This window comes from Misgurnus anguillicaudatus, chromosome 7, assembly GCF_027580225.2.
Source record: "Misgurnus anguillicaudatus chromosome 7, ASM2758022v2, whole genome shotgun sequence".
In the NCBI taxonomy this organism is placed as follows: domain Eukaryota; kingdom Metazoa; phylum Chordata; class Actinopteri; order Cypriniformes; family Cobitidae; genus Misgurnus; species Misgurnus anguillicaudatus.
Genome location: NC_073343.2, coordinates 20,599,928 through 20,619,714, shown reverse-complemented (window position 1 = coordinate 20,619,714; position 19,787 = coordinate 20,599,928). Strand labels below are relative to the sequence as shown.

At 37.9% G+C, this 19,787-nt stretch overlaps 1 protein-coding gene and 1 long non-coding RNA gene across 6 annotated transcripts in view; one reads left to right on the top strand and one right to left on the bottom strand.

Moving 5' to 3' along the window:
* Positions 1–222: 222 nt before the first annotated feature.
* LOC141365329 (uncharacterized) lies at positions 223–2,760 on the bottom strand. Its single transcript, XR_012370552.1, has 3 exons — positions 2,260–2,760; positions 479–583; positions 223–390 (listed from the first exon to the last, which is right to left on the bottom strand). It is a non-coding gene; the product is annotated as an uncharacterized lncRNA (long non-coding RNA).
* The window catches only part of LOC141349217 (kinectin-like), a 59,383-nt gene continuing 41,038 nt past the window's right edge, over positions 1,443–19,787 (top strand). For 3 of the 5 annotated variants that reach the window (XM_073869553.1, XM_073869550.1, XM_073869554.1), the window contains exons 1-6: positions 1,443–1,615; positions 12,126–12,757; positions 14,484–14,668; positions 17,095–17,248; positions 18,722–18,852; positions 18,933–19,046. In XM_073869553.1, coding sequence (XP_073725654.1) covers positions 12,127–12,757; positions 14,484–14,668; positions 17,095–17,248; positions 18,722–18,852; positions 18,933–19,046 — 1,215 coding nt within the window. In that variant the 5' untranslated portion in view covers positions 1,443–1,615; position 12,126. The remainder of the gene's footprint in view (positions 1,616–12,125; positions 12,758–14,483; positions 14,669–17,094; positions 17,249–18,721; positions 18,853–18,932; positions 19,047–19,787) is intronic. The other 2 variants (XM_073869551.1, XM_073869552.1) reach the window with 2 other exon arrangements.

Below are 19,787 nucleotides of genomic sequence, written 5' to 3'. Positions count from 1 at the left end.
CTGAACTGCAGTGAGAATTTAAACCAAGAAAACTACTGCAGACATCACGGTCATTAGTAACATAAAATAAAAATAGATTACCACACAGAACCTTTTATCAAATGGCCACAATAGGTAAATTCACTAGTCTGTGAGGTGCCCACCAAAACACATTCTATTAATAGTCTCAATTGTAATATTTATGTATTACATATTTTTAATATTAACTTGGCGTGGTTTACATTAAACAATACTAAAACATATCAACAAGCAAAATAAAATCAACAAGTAAAACAAAAAAAATTGAGTAGACTATATCAAAAAGTAGCCCTCCAGATTGTTTTATCCATTGTGGTAGCTTTTGCTCACAAAAAGGTTGGAGACCCCTCAGTGCTGGAACATGACACAAAACTGCAACAGATAAAAGTTCATAACAACATAAAATAAAACTGCAGCAGATAAAAGTTCATAATAAGTTAAGTAGCAATCAGTGGGTTACCAAAGTAAAATGCAATGTTAATGCCCTTTTTTCTGGGTCAGCATCTTTGCATGCACGAAACTGCCTTTGCCTCTCTGCTGTTGATGTGGATGCCATTTCTGATGCCTGTTGAAGTTTAAGTGGACACATACATCAAATATTTTATCTATAACAAAAATCATTGATTCAATTAAGTGAATAACTCAACCCTGTCACAAAGTTTAAAACCCCGAAACAATAACATATGCGTCAAGTTAATAACGTTTGTAAGAAACCAAACAGTTTGAAAATCGGTAAAAAATTCAGCAAGTTATGGTCATTTAAAAGTACATGCACCATTAAGACTCAACTACGATTGAGCGAGGTGCCTGTGGTAAGATGGCCGCCAAATGCAGACATTCCACTCAGTTGGCCAGCAGCGCTGGCGAGACATCTAGCCTTTATTATACATATCTATGGACGTAACTTTATAAGTTGTTTTTTATCAAATATCTTGCATTTTTGTCTTTTCAAAAGCAAAGAACACAAATACTTGCGTAATTGCAGAAAATTATAGACACTTTGCACATTTTATTAATTATTTTCCAAGTACAAATTCAGCGAAGAACCTTAGGGACATGACAAAATGCTTGCTGTAAGATAATAAATAAATAAATGCACACGCACACACATTTAATTGTCAGTCATATTATTATATATATATATAGTTAATTGTCAGTCATATTACATTCAATATATGCATAATCACAAATAAAAATATGGTTCAGCAATTAAACTAATATATAAACAGGACACGGTACACAAATAATATACAAATAAGACAAAAACAATGAAAGTAATAATATAAAATAAAAAAAGATTTAAAAACTATTGGAATTTGCTTCGTGCTGCTGACACATTTTGAGGAGTAACCTCATCATCGCGAGAGTTTGGAACCCCGCCTCCCCGAGATTTCCGCTGCACGTCATCCCCGGTTTCTCCAGCAGAGATTCGTCTCCGCTCACTGTGTGCGCTTCAGCCTTCACTGACCTGACCCTGCCAAAGCGAAACGAGCCGACGTGCCGCCTACAACCGGGCCGGAGCCGCAGTCCAAAGCGCTCTTTTTACTGAACGCCTTTTCATACCGACAGTATAATAACAGCGAGAAAATCACTGTAGGTAAGCGGAGCACCTACTTAATATTTTTATCCACTGTGGCAGTGATTGTGAAGATTATACAGGGCCTAGCGCACTACCTGATCCGCCAATCCTCCTCCATGCCATGCCGAAGCACAAGGAGCCTTTAACTGGCCAAGGCTTTGGGTTTAAATAGTGATGCATTTAAACAAGTCCACATACTCACTGTAGATTGACTAATAGTACGCAGACTTTCGATCTTTGTTATTATATTATTTACATAGAGTTTAAACCTGCTGAACAAGCTGATAATGTCCGGTCAATCCACGCCTGTCTCTTTAAAGCTAAGCTAAGCTAGTGGTACTAATGCTGTGTGACAGGGCTGTCGATGACCATTGTATTGCGAAATAATTTGTCTTTCTCATGTTTATTTTGCCTACTTCCACTAATCAGTTGCCTGACTAGAGACTAGACTGTCTTAATAAATGTTTTGCTTAAAAAACTGCTGGTTACTTGGTCATTCATATTGCCAGTGAAGTGACAGCCAGGTTCTTGTTAAATCGTTCGACCTACTTTAAATCCTGACTGCCATGGGATATACTTTTAACCAGGGACAGGCATGCTGGACTTAGCTCCTTTTCCCAACCCATTGTTAACTGTTATTAAGATATAAACTTTTACTGCACCTGTCGCTTGATGTGTCTTAGATCCCTAGCCAGAAATCTGTTTATATTGTTGTCAAAGTAAGATTTAAGCAGCACTAGCGTGCATTGATGTAGATTTTATAGGGATGCGCGATAATTTTCATGTGATTGTCATTGCGCATCTCGTCAGTGAAGCCGGTTTAGTGATTAGAATTGAATCGCCGTCACCTGCTATTCAGATGGAACAATTTCGCATTAAAGGTGCAGTGTGTAATTTTTTTAGAAGGAGCTCTTGACAGAAATGCAAAATATTATACAAAACTATATTATCAGGGGTATATAAAGACCTTTCATAATGAACCGTTATGTGTTTATTACCTTTGAACGAGACCTTTTTATCTACATACACTGAGGGTCCCCTTACATGGAAGTCGCCATTTTGTGTTGCCATTTTTCTACGGAAGCCCTTAACGGACATTTTTTTACTAAGTTGTCTCCGACGATGACATGTTTGTCCGGTGGCAGCTACCATAGCTTCTCTATGCGTTTCAAAAGGGAGGGTGAGAAGTGGACCAAGCCGTTGGTTTAAATTCGCAACCTCACCACTAAATGCCGCTAAAATTTACACACTGCACCTTTAATTATCGCTAGGGATGCTCCGATCAATCGGCCGATAATGCTTGCTATGCTTCTCAATGAATTACGGTGAAATGGCGCTACATCCAAAAGCCAAGGGGCGCTCTCGCGCAGAAACTCAAAATGTGCTGTAGACGAAGAACAATACACACGCAGCTGTGATGACACGCAGCTCCAGGAAATGTCTTAAGGATATATTTATATTGCTGTTCTTCAAACCTTTTCAGGTATTTTCATGATAATAAAGAATATCTATAATAATTATGTTTGATGAGTGTTGCTTTTATCAAATGAATGTTATAAACGATTCAAACTAACAGCAATTTTAGATCGATAAGGACTTACTGAACAAAAGCCGTAGTACATGAAATAGCTGTAAATAAGATCGGCTGTCCGATTCAGAATGGTGATCGGCCACATATTTTTAGTGGAGATCGGCATTGATCGGAGCATCCCTAATTATCGCGGATGTATCGCATGCGATATTTATGCGATATGGCCCAGCAAGGAGATTACCCGAGTTGGGTGGTTTTAATGAGCTATACCTTAAATCCGCGCATGCGCACATATTTTTATTCAGGGAAAGAGTAGCATATGCTACACGATGATAGGTGTCTCCCAGCACCTTTCTATAAGTTCAGTTTAGTTTTATTTATATAGTGCTTTTCAGTATTGTTAAATTGTTTCAAAGCAGCTTTACATTAACAAAAGCAGAAAAAAACACAGAAAATCGGTGTACAACAGAAGCAGCAAAGCACAGCACAGCGGCTAAGTTTAAACCGTACTAGCGAGAGTAGTATTAATGTAACGTACAGAAGAGAGTTCAACCCCTAGGGGTTGAAAAAACTCCTAGGAGAAAAAAAAACCTGATTTAATCAGGATGAAGAAAAAGGATGGCTTTTCTTTAATCCTATGAAGAAAAAAACCCTTGATGAGTTAACTTGTCAACTATGTTGTACGTTTATATATTTAAAGAAGAACATTTTCTGGATGGCAGTAATAGTACACATGTTCGTACTGTACCGCTTCGGTACAGGACTTCCAGTTAGGTGCACGTGTACCAAATCAGGGCTCGCAAAATTGCTAGCCCAATGTGCCTTGAATTTTGGCTACCAAAATGCATCTTCCCCCTGCCCATGAGGCTATCTTGACTTATAGGGAGGAAAATATATTTAAATGGATCTGTATTTTCTCTGATTTGGTTGGTTAATTATGGTGTATGTAAATCAGGCATCGGATATTTAAATTGCGATTAAACGCGCCCTCGCGTTTAGTAATACTTTCCATTCACGATCGCGCAAAGCCGCAAACTGTACAGGAAGCAAGAAGATCTGATTTGTCATTGACAAATAAATCTGTTGCGCAAAATTTCCAACGTCGTTCTGTCAGTCATTCGCAGCAAGCTTAAAAGTGATATAGTTTACATGTGCTGTGAAGAAAATTGTGACAAAGGCTGCAGTTTATGTGACTCCATGCAGAACTCGCTCTTAAAGCGACAGTAGCCCCTATTTTTTTTATCTGAAAAATGATCCAATCTGTAACTGGAAAAACGTTGTATGATCCAAACTGTGAGTTTTGTGACCCATTAAACCACCATTAAATGGTGAGTATATCCAGTGTGGAAATGAGCAGGAACAGTTGGCTTGCATGGAAATTCAGATTTTTTTGTTTGTTAAAAAAACAACAGCATCAAAAACAACAACAGCAGCAGGAAAAACATTGTTGTCCGTGGCCCTGTAGGCTTTGTATTTGCAAAATACTTCCCCAAAGTTTCCAAATTAACGTATTAAGTGGCAGACCACAAGTTTGTTTAGCAAAGCCGCTTAAGACAAACACGTTTTTTTATTCCACTGCGTTACTTTTCCATGCACGCATCTCGCATCTTTTGCAGTGTCTTGCACACAAGTGCCGAGTTGTAAGATGCTGTGTCATGTTATCATGCAGAACAGCTCATCAATGTCAGATCCGGAACAGTGGACCAATCAGGAACCTCGCTGAGGCAGTACAAGCATTGCAAGGTTTTGTTTACAGTATCACAATTATTTACAGCATTATGTACCTATTTGAATTTAACGAAATGCAAGAAATACTATCCTTGTCTCTCTGCTCTCCTGGAGTTGTTAGCCCGTTTTTTCAGCTTTATTAATGTCTGTTTATCTACGCAGTTCGCTTTGAGGATGATAGTGACCGCAACATTACTTGCTCATGTGAGTTGCATTTAAGAAACAAATGTTTAAAACTTCACAGGCTGAAACATCAAGGAAACACCACCTAGGTCGCTGAATTGCACTGCGCCTTCATGTAGGCCAGCTCGTTTTTGTATTTGCGCGCCAAAGCCATTTGCCTGAGATTAGGTAGTTGCAGTCATTGGATGAATTCAGTTATACATTATTAACCAAATCGTTATTTCAAAGTATATGACTAAATTTTGCTATCCAATTTAATTTATGTCTGAAAAGAAAATTGGGGGGCACAAATTCTTTCTGGGGGGGGTACGCCCCCGCGGTGCCTGGCCTGTAATAAATTGAAATAAATGTAATAAGCTTTATTCAAATATCTTAACCAACAGTGCAAATCATGCCCTCTGTCCGACTACGTCCTTACTTCGTATCCAAAATGAGTACTGAATGTCCAAAACCTCATACAATACCTGGATGGTCTACTGCAGGGGTGTCCAGACTTTTTTGTTGTGGTGATCTACTTTTAAAATGATAAAGCCGACAAGATCTACCTGCTAAAAACAAGTTACATTTTTTTAATAATACTTTAAATGCTTGTTTGGACTATACTGCATATATCTCTACATTGAATTTAGGGCTGTCACCATTAGCCTACTCTATTCTTTTTGAGGAGTTTAAAAAAAATCCTTGAGTACATGTCGAGTACTCCTTAAAGATTAACTAAACCCTAAACCAACTTTTTTTAGTTAATGATCTGTAAGAATGATGCTTTATTAGTGCTGTTCATTGATTTTAGTAAGTTTTTTAACATTTGGATATAAAGTGTTTCAATACTACAATATATGCTGCCCTCTTCAGGTTGAACGGTGGCTACTGCAGTTGAATTTTCCTATTGGATGTTGGGTCCAAAAAATGCCTCGTGACGTAAGCAGGTTCAAGCTCACCACGCCCTTGTTTCGATCTCACAACACACTTAGTTCGTCCCCTCTATCTCCGTTGGGATCTGCCCACTTTTCTAGCATTTTTCAAATGTTGCCAGTGGGTGGAGTCAGGCTCTGACCAGGGGTTTAGTTACGCTTTAACTTAAGTATATTTAACACATAAGTTTATATATGGCAATATATCATATTTCTGAAGGGAAAGTTTATAAATAAACTGTTAGCCAGGTGGCTCTTTTCAAGTGTAGGCGTAAAGGTACCAAGAAATGTACTTGTTGTGGTTAAATTGTTATTGTTTAACAAATTACTTTCGCTGTTGTTAATATGTTGTAGGTGATCAAACATGACCGATGTAGTATGTTTGGAGTGTATGCATACTGCTCCCACCCACACAGAGTGTACTATTTCAACGGTCAAGAAGTAGGCTGTGTATACATTAAAAGCTATTGACTATAGGAAAAAGGAACAGTTTTTCTGTGAAATTTCCCACTGTGACTTCTTGTTTCGATATGGAATATGCCAACCAAGGAAAGAAACTCCTTTTAGTCATTTTGTTTGAGTGTGGGGCTCTACTTGTCACACCTTGATGCCTTTGGACCAGTGTTTAGGAGTATTTTCCTCTGTTTGTCCCATCTATTGTTCAGAGCGGTGTGTATTTAAATTAACAGTGAGAGCAGTGTATTTATTTTAATGTGGATGACTTCATTTTTACTTCCTGTTCCCTCTGGGTTCCTTGTAAACGGAACTGAAGGGATGGAGCTTAGATTAGCTGGATATTATAAGCCACAAATCACAGTTTGGTTTTCAAAGCATGGGTTTTAGGATGGGTTATATTCTATGTATCAAGGAGTGTTAAAAACAACATGTTACAACCAAGTAGCCCTTAAATTTTACCACTCTGATGATTTTCAAGTTGTGGCTGAACCACATATTTCATTTGGTCCGCAATACTATGCACTTCGCACTTGCTGTGCAATGTTGAAATAGTGTAGTATGGTGTAATGCTATTCTGAATAACTCTTTAGACATAGTTTGTTGATTTTTATATACACATTTAGCTAAAAGTCATTTATATAGATATCAGTGTGCAGATGAAGCAGAGATATGCCTAGCTAAACAGGCCATCATGTGGCAAAGTTCATAGGAACACAACTGGCACTCATATTTGTTTTCAATTCCTCCGAGCACGACAAAGAAAAGTACACACAGTTCAGAGAAAGTTAGCACACCACACCCATCTCCAAAGCTGTGAATCTAACACGCAGAAGAAACGTTATTTCCAAATACTTGGCGAGGAGTATGAAAGTAAAAGCAGTGAGGAGATTTTGCTTGCACCTCAGCAGCTGCTTGTTCTGTCTTGTATGTTTTGAGCATTTTCAAAATTCCTTAGCTGCTTTGGCTTTAATCCTAAATGCTTATGCAAACACAATTGTTGTTCATATTTAAAACATTGTACCTCTCACAATTTGCTTCTGCCAGACTTTTCAGTGTTGTCCATTAGGGGTGCTCCGATCAATGCCGATCTCCACTAAAAATACGTGGCCGATCACTATTCTGAATCGGACAGCCGATCTTATTCACAGTTATTTCGGTACTATTCGGTACTAAGGTAAAACCATAATTATTGCACATAATCTTTATTATCATGAAAATACCTGGAAAAAGTTTGAAGAACAGCAATGTAAGTATATCCTTAAGCCATTTCCTGGAGCTGCATGTCATAGCCATAGATATGTATAAAGGCTAGATGTCTCACCCGCGCTGCTGGCCAATTGAGTGGAGCGTCCGCATGTGGCGGCCATCTTGCCACGGGGCCCTCGCTCGCTTGTGGCATTGTGTTTAATGGTGCGGGTACTTTTAAATTACCATAACTTACTCAATTTTCTACCGATTTTCAAACGGTTTGGTTTGTTATAAACATCAGTGATGTACCTATGACACTGCATACTTAATGAATAAAGTCGGTGGAAAATTGAGCAAGTTGTGGTCGTTTGGATGTACGTGCATCATTGGGCACTGTGCTACGAGTGAGCGAGCTGTCTGAGGTAAGATGGCCGCCAGGTGATGACGTTAGAGACTCTGCTGTAACACATCTAGCCTTTATACATATCTATGGTCATAGCTGCCGCTGCGTGTATATTGTTCTGCGTCTGTAGCGCATATTGAGTTTCTGCACGAGAGCGCCCTCTGGCTTTTGGATGTAGTGACATTTCACCGTAATTCATTGAGAAACATAGCAAGCACTATTGGCTGATCGATCGGAGCATCCCTATTGGCCATGCACGTGAAACATTTTGTCCAAATGAGAGGACTTTTTTAGAGTCAACTATGCCTAGGTGGAATCAGCACATTTTATTTGATATAGTAGTAAAATGTGTTAAGCTGTGCATTATGTGCAGACTAGTAGCAAGCAAAGCAATCCAATTAGATTAAATGGGAAATAAATGAACTTGTGAGGCTGGTAGGACTTGAATGACAAGCATTCCAGATCTTTTCCAGATTAACAGGTACAGATGTGGCCCTGCCTAGGGAAGGACCAGTTGTTTACTGTAGCGTAGTGTGTACGTGTAAAGGTAGAGTTCATAGTATATCTTATTTGCTCACAAAATATGTCTTGTTGGTTTAGTAACTTTATGAAGTGGGCTTTTTAAAGGCTTCTCAGGCACTGAAGGAGAGATTTATTCTTAAAGATATTCTTAATGTGTCAGTTTATCCAGATTTCCCATACAATAGATCTTTTGAAAACACAGATCGGTCTGCAGACAGACAGCTTTTCCAGGACCTAATGCCTCTTGTCCGTGTTTACTTTACTATCCTGAAGGCAGAATGCAGCAAGGCATGTCATCCAGTACAACACTGCACTGTTTCTGTTTACTTCACATTTTGTACTGAAGCATTCAAGCAAACGTCTACATTTTCACTTTTCATGTCCTCCATCAGCAGGCTGTTTTTATCCTTATTCTCTGTTGTTAGGATAAAGAATTTTTTTTCAGTTTTTTGGAAATGCATAGTTTTTATCCACTGTTTAACTTAATATTCTAAATACATAATATTCATAATCGTGTAAAAAAGGTTGTTTAAAAAAAAGACAGCACTGAGGCCTTTGCTGGCTGAGCTTTTGGAGAAGATTATCATCGAGGGCAAGCGAATGCTGTTTTAAGAACCGAAACCACTTTGCGTCAGGCTGCTGGTGCAAAGGATATTTTTATGCCTTGCAAAACCCCTCTGCACTGACTTCAGGATGTCATTGCAATAAATTTGTAAGTAAAGGGTGTGACAGCTTAGAGTTTAACTTAAAAATGCAGTAATGTATGTTTTGATAATAATAGCAATTAGTGCCTGTATTTTTATTTAGCTCAACGATCACAGGAATGGACTGTCTGTCACCACTTACCATTCAGCACCAGTTTATTCTGTATTTATTACAGTTTAACCCTTTAACTGGCGAAGCACTTTTTGAGTGGGGGCTGGTGAAAAGGTGATGTACACCTTCAAATTAATATAACTCTGGCATTTTTTGGTCTAGAAGCCTAATTTTGGTCTTGTTTTGAAGAAGACACTTTAACATTTTTTCGGAAGTATCTGGAGGTAAAAAATATTTTTTTATATAGTAGTTTACATTTATTTGTAATAAAAAAAATGCAATATGTTTATTTTTAATACATAAAATTATAAAAAACTGATGTTTGTGTTGGTTTGCTGTGAGGTTTGGTGCATACTCTTGTCAAAAATGAATAAATTACAAATTACTGCATTATTATTACTGCTAAAAGGTTTTGAAACATGAAAACTACATTCTTAGACCTTTTCAACAATATATAGTTTGTCGTGATAGACTAACATTTTCGTTAAAAATATTGAAGTAAAATTAGGCATACTTTCGATCAGGATTTTTGCAGCCGATACCGAGTACCGATTTCTTTCGTCATTAGGGATGCTCCGATCAATGCCAATCTCCACAAAAAATACGTGGCCGATCACTATTAGAATCGGACAGCCGATCTTATTCACAGCTATTTCATGTACTACGGCTTTTGATCAGTAAATCCTTATCGATCTAAACACACTGTTAGTTTGAGTCATTTATAACATGCATTTGAAAAAGCAACACTAGTCAAACATAATTATTAAACATATTCTTTATTATCATGAAAATACCTGAAATGGTTTGAAGAACAGCAATATAATTATATCCTTAAGACATTTCCTGGAGCTGCGTGTCATCATAGCTGCGTGTGTATTGTTCTTCGTCTACAGTGCATTTTGAGTTTCTGCACGAGAGCGCCCCTTGGCTTTTGGATGTTGCGGCATTTCGCCGTAATTCATTGAGAAGCATAGCAAGCATTATCGGCCGATCGATCGGAACATCCCTAGTCGCCATGATCGCCCGATACTAGTGCCCGATACAGATTCTTTAACCTGATATGTAAGCTTTTTGATGACTGTAACTGTTAACTCTTTGTCTAGATAAAGTAATAGCACACTGTTGTTGCCTTTGTTATATTATTTAATCAGATATATTATTGTTTTATTAGATAATCAAATAAATAAGCACAACAAATATTTATTTTACAAAGACCATTTAATATGTCTTTTAAAAAGGCTTATGTTTTCAGTTAAAAGAACGGAAAATAAAACGCTGCATAGTCTTCTTATAAAGTAAAACAGTTCTTATGAGCAGAGAGTGATTTTCTCTTTAATATTATTGACAAATGAATTAGGTTACTGTAGCTTTAATTTTTTATTTTTGCAACTTTTAATTTTCTGTCGTTTTTAGTACACGATGTAAGTACAGAAGAGTCAAGTTTTAAATAGGAAAAATATCGAAACTCTTTGGTCATTTTTGAGTGTGATGCTAATGATCTAATGAGATTCAATGGATTATCCTAAGCTATGCTAAAAGTGGTACCGCCGGACCCGGAGATCGGCTGAATGGATTTCAAAACGGTAAAAATCAAATGTTTAACTCTAGGGGAGCTGGAAAAAGAGTATTTAAAAAAAGTGGAGTGTCCCTTTAAGACGTGATCCAGATCTTTGCTCTGTACATGTGCTGAATGACAGGCTGTGTCTGTGCCGCGGACAAGAGCAGCTGCAAGTAAAATGAAAGTGTAAACTGTGACTGTCAAAACTTAAAAACACCATGCAAATAACAATCGTTCGGCATGAAGAAGCAATGTTGGGAATGTGAAGACAATGATGGGGATGTGAAGACAAGTCGCACTGCATGCTAGGACTGAAGCGTGCCCTCATAGAAAATACACACATCTCTCTAAAGGCAAAGAGAGAAATCCAAATTTGCAGGTCACACATGAGCAAAGACTTGTAAAAATGCTTGCACTGTGTAAAAATGCACCCGCATTCAGGAGCCCTGTGATGACAAAAGTAAATAAAAAGATCAGTTCATGAGATTTAGCAAGTACAGTTCAATTCATTTAATGCAATGATCGACCGATCTACGGTCGATCGAAGCATCCCTACTAGTAAAAATGTACTCTTGGCATTTTGTACCCTGGGATACTTTTTAAACGGTATTCTGGGCTGCTTTTTCTTTATTATTTGGTCCATTTCATCCTTTTCAAATACATTTTTCTTTGTAATAAAATGTGCTTTAAACATTCAGACATGTGCCTTTAATTTAAAAGGTTTTTAAGATAATAAAAAACAAGTGACTTTAAAGTTTTCAATGGTAGTATACATCCATCCACTGTTTCTGGATATGCGAGAATAGGTGTTGCCCTCACTGGTATTTAGCTCACTATCAATAAGTAAACCCAGATTGCAGCATTCAGCACGCATACCACTGCAAGAAGGTGGAGGAGGAAAACATAGAGTAGGAGGCATGGAGGAGGTGATAAGGTATGTAGGGGAATGATAAAATACTTATTTATATTTGGTAGAAAAGATCTATTGCTGGTTGGGTATAGCAGAAACTCCTTTTAATATTTGTTTCTGCCACTTTGTCACCATGTAGATTGCACTAAATGTAGGGGTAAACTTAACAGGTCTGAAAACTTAAGTGATTGAGTCTCTCAAACCATGGCATTAGTTAGAAATGCATGTTTTGTTGTGTCCACCACATTTGCTGTTGAAATAATACTGTGTCTAATGGTGTTGTATGATCATGGGTTTATATGTACCATCCTCTTTCTTCCAGAATGGCGCTGGACATTGCTGACTCGCAGTTCCTCCTCATCCTGGCACCGTCGCTGGTCATTGCTCTCATGTTCCTGTTCTTCTGGCTGTTCATGAAAGAGACTTCCTACGACGAGGTTCTGGCTCGCCAGAAACGAGACCTTAAACTGCCTCCCGCCAAGCCCGATGCCCGAAAAAAGAATGAGAAGAAGAAGAACAAGAAGAAGGAGACCGGCGGAGGGGGAGGAGGAGGGGGCGGTGAGTCGGAGGAGGACCTTAGGGATTTTGATACATCAGATGCCGGCAGCCCTGCCTCAAACGATGAGGATTCTGAGGTGGTACCCATCACTCTACCTGTTGTCGCTTCGGTCCAGGCGGAGCCTCCATCTGGGGTAAGAGAGAGGAAGAAGAAAGAAAAGAAGCCGAAAACTACTCCAACCTCTTCTCCAACCGCTGTCCCCCCTCCCCGTGCTACTCCATTCATCCCTCCTGTCTCTGTAGAACCTGAGGTCAATGGGTCCAAGCCTGCCATCCATAAAGAGCAGCCCCTACCCCTGGTCAAGCAGTCCAGCCCCCCAAAACCTAAAGCTACGCCTCCTGGCCCCACTGAGACTGTCAGCAAGAAGAAGGCCAAGAAGCAGAAGAGTGAGTCTGGTGAGTAGTTGCTTTTTTAAATGCACGTTATAAACGAGTCAAACTCGAAGTGATTTTAGATTGATAAGGACTTCCTACTGAACACGGAGCCGTAGTACACGCACAAGCTGTGCATGAAACACTGAATCGGAGCCTTACGATTCAGAATCGATTTTAGACAGGTCTTTATAATGGGAACGCGCATCGATGCACATCCCTACCTCACACACAACAAAAGCAATCCGGTCAAAAGTGTTTTTGATTACCTCTGAACAGTGTTGGTGGTAACGCATGACAAGTAATGTGCATTACATAATATTATTATTATTATTATTATTATTATTATTTTCTGAAGTAACGAGTAAATTAACGCAGTACTTTATAAATGTACACATTAATATTTAAGTTACTTTTTAAAAAAGTAATGAGACTTTTCAGTTTAATTAATTCAATTAAAAAATAAAATAATTTAACTGAATTAAACTAAACATATTAACATAGAATTACGCACACTGTGCCCCTGAGCGGGAACAGTTTGAGGCAGAAATGGAGATGGCAGGCCTGAGCTTGACATTTTTGTGATCATAAAAAACACCTGCAAGACCTGAAAGAGATCAAGCCTCAGCCAAGTAAGAAAAGTAACGCAAAAGTAATTTAAAAGTAACGTAAAGATTGCTTTCCATGAAAAGTAACTAAGTAACGCAATTAGTTACTTTTTTGGGGTGTAACTTAATATTGTAATGCATTACTTTTAAAAGTAACTTTCCCAAACACTACCTCTGAATGTGGTTGGAAGTGGACGATCTAAAAACTTTTGAACACCGTTTACACCTGTCTTTGGCGTTGTCCACTTGTGATCCGATTGACGAAACGCATCTTAATACCAAGTGTTAATCCAAACAGCCACTGTGATGTCACATGCTCCCGCACCACCATCATTTTGAAATGCGAACATGCGTCCACTTCATGCAGGATGAGCTGTGTGCTAATATTTAAAGTCTTTTTCATACAGTACACATTGCATGCTCAAAGTGCTTTATCTTTATACAACATGAGCTGCACGCATAGAAAACTCATTTTTTTGCACTTTTAAAACTATGTTTTAGGGTTTTATTTAGCTACAAGTGAAAAATCTAATTAAGATATTTAGGTTTTTATTTGAGTAATCCAATTATTCGATAATGAAAATAAAAGTTCGTTGCAGACATAGATTTGCCATTATATGGAAAAGAGGAGCAAAATAAAAACATACTGGTTTGAAAGTGTTTAAGTGTGACAACATTTTTGGTTTGAACAATACTTGATAAAATGGGCAGAAGTTTTCTTGAATGTCAGTGGGCACTGCAAAATATTTTTGAAACGCATGCCTGAGGCTTTTTTTCACGTCACACTGCTCACAGTTGCTCACATTAGTGTCCATGGTGAAGCTTTCTGCCTGATCACATTTATTCAGCTTGCGTGCTTTAGCATGAACCACCATTAATATTGCTTAGCTTTTGGTTGGACTAGTATTAAGGTTTACATGAAAACTCAAAATGATCTAAAGTGACTACCCTAGCCCACCTTACCACCTTAATATTGTAATAGAGAGTTTGGTGGAATCAAGACTGCTCATATATTATTTGGAAATTCTTGTGTGTCGTACTGTCTGTGAACTACATTTTACTGCCAGATCAGGTTTTTTTGTGCAAGATTGTGTATTTTTGTTCTCTAATTTTTCTAGTTTTTGTTTCTTTGTTTCCCACAGAAGAACCTCCAGCTGAGGTCAAGCCTGATCTGTCTCCTGCAGTAAAGAAGGAAGAGCCTGTGATCGTTGAGGTGAAGGCACAGGATGGATCCGCCCCTGTTACCACGGCAGCACCACCAACTGCCTCCAGCGGCAGTGGCCGTAGAAAGAAGAAGCAGAAGGTGGAGTCTGTTGTCACAGTGGAGGTTTCAGTTAAATTTCTCTAGTGAGTCAACAGTGAGCAAATGTCAATAATTGATTTGAAGTGGATGCCCCATCAATGTGGCAAGATGTTTTTAAAGAGAACATTTACCAAGATTAGAGTCCTAAATGAAACTTGTGAGTTGTTTATATGGTTAACACATTATATGATTTATTTATAAAAGAGATAAGACTTCAGAGGAAAGAGATAAGATTCAACTGTTTTTTTTATCTTATCAGCAGAATGCTAACGTTGTTTGTGTTCTTGCAAACAAGCAGCGGTGTCATCCATAATTTTTTTTGAAGGGGCTCAGTGTACACAGCTCATAAAAATGTGTGAACAAACTGACGTTAAAAGAAATATTATGTTCACGGTCTTTTGCTTGGCACTTCCACTTACGATCTGAGTCAACGTGGCTTTATGAAAAAAAACTTTTATGTCAAATACTAATATATCAATTAATTCCACCAATCAAAATAATTGTTGCATTTATGTTTATTTACCTTCTGTTTAATGGCCATTAATGGATTTGCACAACAATTGCGTTATGTTATGGTGTTGCTATGTTATAAAAGTAATGTAATTTAAAATGCATAAAGTATATAAACAATGAAAATGACAAAAACAACAGTCACGTGATTTATTATAATGCTCAACGTGCCCATGTGAACTCTGGCATTGTTCCAAGATGAATCTAGAAATGAAGAGTTTTGTTCCAAAACGCAATAAACGGCATTTTTGAAAAAAATGAGTTACTGCCAGAATCAGTATTATATCAGGTCAGTATTAAAAAGTAAATTCTTAATTTTACGCAAAATCCGATATACGCCGTATTATTCTGTCATCTTTTCTCCCTTTTTTCCCAAAATGCAATAAACGCCACTCCCCCTTTTTTACAGAATGCCATAAATCCACTCCACAGATTGCAGCGCACCATTGCAATGTAAACAAACAATGGCGGCGCGCTGAGTACACGGAATCCTAGTTTTCCTCATCTACTTTGTACTTCGTGATCAACAAACAAACAAAAACAAAATAATACTTGCATTGATAAACCTGTGATGGTTTTCTGTGACGGGAAAGAAACGCCATCAACATCTAATAATTTACGCAGAGGCACTCGGGAGACGGATGCTTGTTTGCCCAGGCCGACAGCATCAAGTGCTTTTTGTGGAAAAAATAATCAGTTTTTATAATAAATCTTTGAAAATCAAGTTATGGATTTGAATTTTGTATGTTTTTATAACCTAAAGATGCTATGTGAAAGTTTGTAACAGAAAATAGTGGTTTTCATCTTGTCACTTTCTTGGTATAGAAAACACGTTTTTACCAAAATTTGTCAAAATGGATTTATTGTGTTTTGGAACCAAACTCTTCAAATATACAAATATAACATTGAGATTCACATTTTTAACCATACACAGTAGGGTTAATTGCACATTATTCCCTGTGTAGTGTAGGATAATATCATAAAAATTCTAGACTTTTTAAGCACACGTGCCTAACTGCTTGCTTTAAATGCTTATATTTTCTGTATGCGAATGTTGATTCATACCAAAATGCTTTTTTGCATAGTTGTATTTGACACATGAAAACGCCTTACGTATGTAACTGTTGTTCCCTGACAAGGGAACGAGACGCTGCGTCTCCCTAGCTATACTTCCTGCATCCCTGTTACGCTGTCTTGGGCAATATTTCAGATAGCGATATACTTCCTGGCTCCCGCGTCACCCTGTCTTTGTTGTTAAGCCTCACCAATGGTTGAATTTGATATACACATTCAGACCCATTTACCCCTCGAGGCAGTGATGCAGTGCAAGTTTCTTCAAAAGGGAACTGTAACAATGTATCTTAAAAGGTAACACGTTGTAACCTTGCTCTCACATAAAATGTGTCCCCACATTTAGTCCTTGAATTTGAGGGTATTGGACCTGAAAAGTCCTTGAAATGTCCTTGAATTTGAAGTTAACTAAGGTGTGGGAATCCTGAACATTTAACATGATCAAAATCCTATCAAAGCGGTGAAAATGTAATGAGGATGCACAGAACTGATAATATTACACCTATTAAACAGATTAAAATGCAAGTAACAGATTAGTAGATGCTTCTTTGATTTGTAGGTTGTATGCAAAATCCATTTGGCTCGACAAACTGCATGACGCCTCTGCAAACAAGGGATTGAACCACATGTACTTATTTTATGATTTACTTTTGTTTGCGGGGCAATGAAAATAAATGTTTAGTTTTTATAACAATCCAAATTTTTATAATCATTCCCTACTATCAAGTTCTAAAAATGTTTTCCCCAAAACAATATGATGTTTGTAAGCAACAAGCCACAGTTTAATTTGTTATTCACTGAGAAAGTTGGTCAATGACAGAAATGTTATTTTTGACTAAATTGTTGTATGTTGTTTTTTTTTAGTGGAGGAGGTACATCTGGTCCAGTCTTCTGCCCCCATCATTGAGTCGACTGCCCCGACAAATCATCAAAACAACCAGAACAATCAAAACAACGAGGCTCCGCCCCCTGCCCCTCCACCCACTAAGCATGGCAAGAAACAGAAAGGTGAAACCAACAAAGGTGCTTTGTTTATTTATTTAAAGCTCACGTAACACACGCTGTTTCTGCATTTCTGATGTTTATCTGGAGTACCTATAGAGTAGTATGACATCCTTTATATCTCTGAAGAGTCTTTAATTTTATCCGATTTATAAAAGAAAGATTAGCTTTACCGAATCTTTCCGATAACGTATGAAAAAATGAAGAAGGAGGAGTTATACCGCAAGAGGAGCGAGTACGAGTCATGCAACACTATACAACACTGTTTTAACTTATGATTCACTACATGTTTGTGTCATTTATATAATATGCACGCGACTATTTCCAACATAAGACAGAAGTCTTACTTACCGCGTGCAACTCGTAATGACCCGGTTGGTTAAATCCACCGCATCAAACACACACGCAAAACTCCGCTGCTACCCCGGATAATAAACTATATCCATCGTTTTCATAAGGCTGGATGTCTTCTCCTTACATCCAAAAACACACTTCATCTTTCATGCCATTGTTGACTTTTGAAATTAAACAAAGCTGAGTGGCGTGATAAGCTGTTTGCAAGTTCTAGCGTCTCCCGCTGATTGACAGGGGGGCGGGGTTTTTCGGGGGAAGTGCCCATTTAAAGAAGTGATACGTATAGAAAACCACTGAAACGTCAGTTGGAACTGTAATCGAAAAAAAACTTTCAGAAACTTGTACGAACCCTGGCGAAGTGCATTCGGCACAGAAATACTCTGTAACGTGTCCAACTGCTTTTTTGACACTTTGCCTACGTTTAGCATGAGGAAACAACTCTATAACTGTGTTAATAAGTCATAATGCTTGAAATACCATTGAACCCCCCCTTTAAAACTAAAAATAATCCGTTTTATTAATCTAAATTCAGGTGTAATGTAAAGCTGTTTTGCACTGCCACTACACAGCCTTTTTGTTTGCGTCCACTAAACACCAAATTTAAAGGAAAATTAAAAAGTTTATAATTCACCCGATTTTCCAAAATAGGCTTTATCACGTGGCTTTTGAAATATAATTTACTTCAATTTCAATGCATTTTGGTAATGGCTCACCTCAGTCACCAAAGCATCCACTTGCATCAATGGATTTCCTATATTTTATTGGTGAGCTTGAGTTAACTGTTTATATTTTAACTACCGGTATTGTTTTTAAATAAAGAAATGGCCATGACCACTCAATCCATTCAGTATTATATAGGACTATCGTCAACCCAAATAACTATAAGGCTTGTGTCTTATGCTCTCAAAAAAAAGGATGGCAAAAGTCCAAGTATGCAAATGAATGCCCAACCTTGAATTGTTGCAAATCTGTGAGAGTCCTCTAGACAGTGAGCACCATATTTCTGAAGATCCACTGCAGTGACAGATTGCAGTTTGATATGAGTTCTGTAAAGAGTTGGCAGTGATTACCTCATACATGCTTTCTGAGTACTGTAGCGATCACAGCAGTTGTCTGATACGTGTCTATATTTGTGTGCAGAGAACCCAGAGGTGAAGTTTAAAGAGCTGGCGGCGAGTCTCGGGGGACTGGTCCTGTCGGACTCTGATGTGGTCAACCTCGTCTCTATTCTCCGTGACAAGAGTCCCAATGCTCTGGACGCCTGGTATAAGGTTAGAGGAGATTCATATGCGTCCCCTCAGTTTTCAGAGTTTTAGAGTTTCTTATGATCGTTCTGGTTTTGCTTTCACAGAATGCAGTTAAGTTTGAGCCAACTGCACAACAACTGGCAGAGAAGGATCGTCTTTTGAACACGCTGCAGGAGGAAGCGTCCATCGCCAAGGGCAAAGTCAAACAGCTGAGCCAGGTTAGCCATTCGTATCTTTTTGTTTACTTCTTGAATAAAAGGTTGTGGAGTACAATTTGATGTTTTATGATATTTTATTAGATGTTACATTATAACATAGCATGAAAAAATACTGAATGCAGAAGTAGTTAAGTAGTTAAGCTCATATCTTTTCAGTAGGGGTGTGACGAGACACTTAATCCACAAGACGAGACGAGCTTGGGTTCACGAGAACGAGACGAGACGATATTTTTACACTTTTTAAGAAACCCTCAATGATCAAATAAATGAATAAGAAACTGAAATCATGTTATTTTTAAATGTTTTAACTAATCAAGGACTGGCCCTAACAATTATTTTTCTAACTGATAATGAAGTCATTTGTTATTTTTGGGTAATAAAAATAGACCCAAGTGAGTAGTAGCCTTTAAAATTACATAATAACGAAGATGCAATAATAATTGGTTCAAATAAAGTATTAAAACCAAGTTACATTAAACAACATTACATTAACAAACACATTACATTTGTGGTCTATAAATAAAAAGCATTATGTATGTATTATAACAAATGCCTGCAGGGGGCGATAGTGGACTCGTCTCGCGGACGCTATCTTCACTTTCACTTTAGACTGAGAGAAACGCTTATTTTTAGTCAAGCAATGTTTAAATCCTTTTGAATATTTAATATACGTCCATTTTTTACAATAGAAATGATACAGCTACTGTCATTTTTGAGCAAGAACATGCAGACATTAAGTCA